Raw genomic sequence first — 6,000 nt, 5'->3', positions numbered from 1 at the left:
GTGCTGGCTTTGTTCGATGGCTTCGATAGTGTCACATACTTAGTTGCCGATCGCTGGGAGCCTTTTTGGGGGTCAATAATGAAGTGCACATCGAGAGGCATGTGGCCCAGAAAGCAGAACGGAAACAAGTAACAGATACCAAATCCTTTAGTTACCTACATTTAAACCGATTTAAGGCGACTTCCGTTTATAGTGAAGTCATTGAGTACTCATTTATTATATATATTTTGAACGATTATTTTAATGCATAATAAATTTATAAAATTACCTTTGCGAACCAAACTTACCAAGATAGTTATTTCAGCTGACCAAGTAAAAGTACACACAGTATTTACTTTCTATATTTTGTGGTTTCTTTATTTTTTCGCATTTGTTCTTCTTGTTGTTTCACTTACATTGTTTTTATTACAAATATGCTACGACGTATCGCTTGGTTTCTATTCGCTTTGCATTGTTTCATAATTTATATATAAATTATCTGTATCCATTATACCTCAATTCGGTTGTATACGCTAACATAAAGCCCGCTTACTTACAAATCACGCACTCGTGCGCATTCCTAACATATCGTATATTTATTGATATATCATTTACTTTGTAGGTTTCAACTTGCAGCTTTAAACTTGAAGTATGGCTTTCGTTTTCCTCATGCATAATTTTCAAAGTATTCGCTCTGCTTTGCGTTTCATTACGATGCCATTCAAATTCACGTACCCATGCTACAGATTGCTATTTGAGTGCTAGTTTTCCTTCTGCATTTTGCTTCCTTTTTACATTAATGCGACTATTTTGCAATTTTCATCATTGTTTATGTTTCGGTTCTCGTTTTTTCATTTTTTCATTTTTTCACTTTTCATTTATCAGTTTACTTTAACGGTACTTTACATTGTAGCTACGCTTTGTCCGCACCCCAAAAAGTGAGGAGATGAGATGAAACAATACTGTCGACCTGCCAGCGATATGATCCGAAACTATAACGACTTAGTTGCTGCATTCGTGGGCCATCAAACGATACGGATAGGATAGCAAATGAACTGAAATCCAATGCCCCAACAATTCTACTAATTTTCCCTATTCCTAGCGACCTACGAGCTGCTCCGATAAGTTAGTGTTTAGTTTGGGTAGCCTTAAATTCGTCTAATATTTAGCTAGAAGCAGGTTTCCAATAAACTTTACACTTTTCTGCTGATGCTGCCTATATACTTTTAGGTTAAAGCGATGCTTTCTCTAAAGACTATTAAAGTAGTTTTCAATGCTCTCTAACGTTTATAACTTTACGCATATGTATAATTATTTATATATATATATATTTATTTATTTATTTAGGGGTATATTTGACTTAGATATGTTGCGGTTAGATTTAATTTGTGTTAACAGTGTTATAATTGCAAGGATATTCGATAGTGATACGGTTTAGCCCTTGGTGTCTATATTACATTATCTTTCGTCTAACTGAAGCGCAGGCTAGGGGTTTGCCAGATATCGTATAGGTATTTGTTAGAATGTGTATATATATATATTAATGTGTATAAACATAATACATATCGCCGAGTATATGCATTAAGGAAGACATTTTTTCATGATTGTGACCATTTTCAATATGCGCACATTTCACACTGCTACAAGTTTTCCTTCAAATGGTCAAGCTTAGACTTAAAGTGAGTAGTGCGTGAGTAGCGTGAGTCTTTAAGTCAAACACTCGACTGTTATTCAAAGATATTCCATTCACTCAGGTGTTCATAATATTCCTATTTACAATAGCTATTTCCTGGCTCTTGCATACTTTATTTAAGGCTCAACTGAAGTTTCGTTTGATATACAATTCATCTTTGCTGTTTTAACGCGAATCAAGTATTTATATTATATTTCATAGGGTTTGGTTTAGCCAAGTGTTTTTGTTTCTTGTATATCGTTGTAAATATTATGCATAGTATAGTGGTATAAAGAACTATGTACAAAAGATTCGAGCAATCGAGGGACATTGTAAGAATTTCGCTTCCGTGTAAAACTCGTTTAGGTGTTCATATTGATATGTACTGTTAGTATTTAATTACGTAAATTGAGTTCAAAGTGGTAAGAGTATGTACAGCGAACTGAAACGGTAATCAGGATTCAGGATTCTGGATTCCGGGGTAAGCAATGAAACCTGTTGAAACGAGGCGAGGTCGAGGTGAAAGCCGCCCGGTGAAATTGTGGCAACAATCGAAATGCATAACGCATAATTGATAATGAAACCGTAATTGTTTTCGCACCTCCAAACGAAACGGAAAACTATGAAATAAATTAACAATAAAGTTTTGCACGCTCAGCCGCGAATGCGAATGTGAATGCGTTAAATGAGTTCATTCGCACGCCTGACTATTATTTGTCTGCCCGGCAGAAGGCAGATGGAAAAGCGTAAAGGCGGATGCCATGCCACATTAAATTGTAATTAAAAATCAAAAGAGAACTGGCATATCCAGAAGAGGCACTCACATCCGTTAACAAAGTAAGCACAGTTAAGGCGGGTAATAATTCTTTTTAATTGAGGCGGCTAAGAGCTCAAAGAGCTAACAATAAGAGCGATGCAAGGTGTGTGTGTTTGGGTGCGATAATGATGTATGGACAGACGGACAGGAAATCTTATTATTCTTTACCGTATAAAACTCTAGCTACGGATAGTACTTAATGCATATGCCTTCTATGTACACGCCACATCAAATCCAACTATCGATTGTGCCTCTGTTATCGGCTAACAATATTATTATGTAGACAGCAGTTTCCTTTCACATTAAATTATAGATTAATCTAGATGAGTTCTAGGCGTATGTCCTACGAGTTTTCTTTGTATGTGTGTATATCCCGTAATGCTTCACATATGTATGTACGTATCAAAAGAGACAGCAACATCCTTAAAGATCAACAACAAAGCTTCACGAAAATCGCAGCTAAACACATAACTAGCCACTAGATGTATACAACACATTATGAATACGCTATGCCATGTGCGGCGCCTAAGAGTATGCACCATATCTTTATAGTTTGTGGTAATCGCTATCGTTTCATGTATCGCATTTCGCCTGGCGCATTTCCCACTGTTTATCCCACCCTACAAATATCTACTACGTACAGTTATGCAATTGTCCTGGCTCTAATCCTTCAGCTATGCGGCTGTCATGTCGCCACATCGCTCATACGCAGCGTTGTCCAGCTGGAGAGATACGCCAGCGCGAGCATGGCCGCGTAGAGCAGCCGGTGGCATCCGGCAAACTGGCCAGGACCATGTCCACTTCTGGCCGCCGCACTTGTGCTCTCGGGCCAAACGACCTCGACTTCGGACATTTTGAAAATGCTCAGCAGTCGGTGGGATTGAAGCTCGCTGTGCTCGCTATTGATTTGATGACTGATGGTCTTCAGTATCGCGGTGCACTCGTCCTGCAAACAGCCAGATAAGCAGTAAAGTAGTCGATTGGATTAGTTCGGGAAATGGATTTGCTGACGCTGAGCACACGGGTAAATATTATGGGCTTTTGCAACATCACTCATAAGAAAAAATGCGGATGCAGTCTTCACTTCATTACTTGGACTCGTTGCCACAAAATGTAGTTCAAACAATTTTAATTAATATTTGAATTATCTGAACTCGGAATTTGACTGTATTAATTTAAATGAAGCTACGATTTTTCGAATGCTATTATAAAGAAGTTCTAGCAAGTATGCAAGTGGCTCTTCAAACCCATTAATATTTCTCTCTGTGCATCTGAGTTTTGCCTGTGGCATCTCAACGAACCTTCTCCTTACGCAGCAGCTCAATATCCTTCAGTTTGCCGTCGTGCGGCAGCCGCGCAGCAATGATGATGTTCTCCTCGGTCATATTGAACAGCGTGAGGGTGCACTGCGTCTGAATTGGGAGGGGGATGAGTAAACCAACGTCGGAATGCAATTAATATATTGCTGGCCATACTTTATTATGCGATCGGCGGACCGGTGGCTTACCTGATTATCGATGTATGTGGTTACGTACTGCTGCAGGGCCCGCACGGCATCCTGCACCCCCAGGTTGGTGTGGGGCCTCAGCAGCGCCTCATCCGCGGCACTGTATCCGAGCAGCAGGAATATCCCACCTGAAAGCGAGAACAGAGGGACGAAATATGTAGCGAGCGCCGCATCAATTGCAGCAAATGTAATTTACTGCCAGGGTCCGCGCACGAAAACGCACGCAAGTGCCGTGTGGCAAGTGGACAAGGACCACGCAATCTTGCTGCCACAATGGATCCTCCTCCCTTTTTGTGCCAAATACGCTCTAAAGTGGCTACTCGGCGAAGGAAGAGGTCCTCTGACAAAGGCTTTAAAGAAATGTGTGCGTGCTGCTTTTGGCGAGAAATCGGCTTTAAGTTGTTCACTAGCAAAATCTGATTTATGTTTTACGCTTCGTTTTTATCATAAAAGTTCTACATGTAATTTATATAGGCCTGCTGCGTATAAGGTATTTATAAAACTAAAAACATTTTAGTGCATGTTTAAATTTTTAAAAGTTTAATGTGAATAGTAGTTTATTTGTGTTCTGCTTACAACCAATCTAATATTTTAAAACGCTACAACCATTTCCATTTGCTTAGTGTAGGACTTTGGAAAAGTTCTCGGGCAGCCACACGCAAAAATGCTGCTGCATTCCTCCTGACAGCCGTGCCTCGTCATCGCCTGTCGCTGGCGATAATCGCTAAGTGCTTAACGCACTGCGAACCCGACACGCCACCGCAGGACCTCCGCAACAAGGCAGTCAGCAGCTAGGCAGTCAGGCACACACTGATATCCTTTCGAGGGGTGAGGAAGGGGAAGAAGGAGTTGGCAACTCACCTGGCAGAATGTACTCCCCGAGCGGCGGCTTCATGCAGATGAAGCGGCCCGAGTAGCACAAACAGCGTCCGCGGAACGCCTGGTAGGCGGGGGAGGCGTGGCTGTAGAAGGCGAGGGCGGTGCGGCACGGGGCGAATGGCACGCAGAGGGCGTGGCAGGTGAGGATGAGCGACTCGCCGCAGCTGCACAGCTCACTGCACTCGACGTCGTCCAAGGAGTAGATCTGAAACGAAGGAATTCCCTGCGATGAGTGAAGGAATAAAGTGGCATTGTGGGGTGCATTACGTATACGCCCGGTGTACTCATAATTAAATGAGTGCGCAAACAAAGCGAAATTTATTTCCCCCTCCACTTCGCCAGCTGAATTCCTATTTATATATTTTGATTCCCTATTTTTACCTAGCACGTGCCGCCACGTGCTAGATTTAAATCCAACTTTTCGTACGAATATTTCAACTTTCGGCTGACTGACCATTTTTCTACGGCTTAACTTTTAGTTATGTAAATGCACCAGAAAGCACTCTCCGAACAACAAAGCCGGGCATAAATATAAATGAAATATTAATTGACACTTATTTGGCTTCAGACTTGCCATTTTCACTTAAGTGCGTTAATAAATAAAACACTTAAATGCTTGGAATATTTTTGGCATTTAATTGTAATTGTTTTTGATTTCGCAACAATTTACTTACTCGCTTGCTGCTGCCTTCCCGAATAAGTTGATCCGACTGACGTGGTCGCTGGACAACGCAGTTTCCTGCAAATAAAATCATATGTATAAATTATTCAATGATAAATAAGTGATTCAATTAATAAAGGAAACTTCAAGTTTGTAAACTAGTTTAACGCCTTTAACTTAATTCTCACTCTACTTGCACCACATTTTTGGGATTTAAGTGTGTCCGTTTGGTCTTGACTTTGCACCACCCCAAAAAGACACACATCCCTTCAGTTTTTTTTTGGTGGCAGCCAACGTACACAATGCGACCCTGCCACTCATGCCCAAATAACGGATGTCCGCCACTCATGTGGAGCATTCATCATGTCATCAACGCCATTACGAGTTTTTCCTGGCCAAAAACTTTTGCCGGGTGGCTGCTAAAGGGGATTCGTGTTTATATAGCACAAATTTGCACATGCATACACACTTGGGAGTCGGAGTGG

The 6,000-nt window shown here is 41.1% G+C and overlaps 1 protein-coding gene across 4 annotated transcripts in view; it reads right to left on the bottom strand.

Annotated features, from left to right (window-relative positions):
* Positions 1-345: 345 nt before the first annotated feature.
* The window catches only part of LOC117144169, a 106,797-nt gene continuing 101,142 nt past the window's right edge, over positions 346-6,000 (bottom strand). For all 4 annotated transcript variants that reach the window (XM_033309209.1, XM_033309211.1, XM_033309210.1 and 1 more), the window contains 5 exons: positions 5,529-5,593; positions 4,837-5,059; positions 3,976-4,103; positions 3,770-3,880; positions 346-3,414 (listed from right to left, as the gene is read on the bottom strand). In XM_033309209.1, coding sequence (XP_033165100.1) covers positions 3,154-3,414; positions 3,770-3,880; positions 3,976-4,103; positions 4,837-5,059; positions 5,529-5,593 — 788 coding nt within the window. In that variant the 3' untranslated portion in view covers positions 346-3,153. The remainder of the gene's footprint in view (positions 3,415-3,769; positions 3,881-3,975; positions 4,104-4,836; positions 5,060-5,528; positions 5,594-6,000) is intronic.

This window comes from Drosophila mauritiana, chromosome 3R (assembly GCF_004382145.1).
Source record: "Drosophila mauritiana strain mau12 chromosome 3R, ASM438214v1, whole genome shotgun sequence".
Classification (NCBI taxonomy): domain Eukaryota; kingdom Metazoa; phylum Arthropoda; class Insecta; order Diptera; family Drosophilidae; genus Drosophila; species Drosophila mauritiana.
The sequence above is the reverse complement of the archived record's forward strand: the minus strand, read 5'-3'. Positions and strand labels throughout refer to the sequence as shown.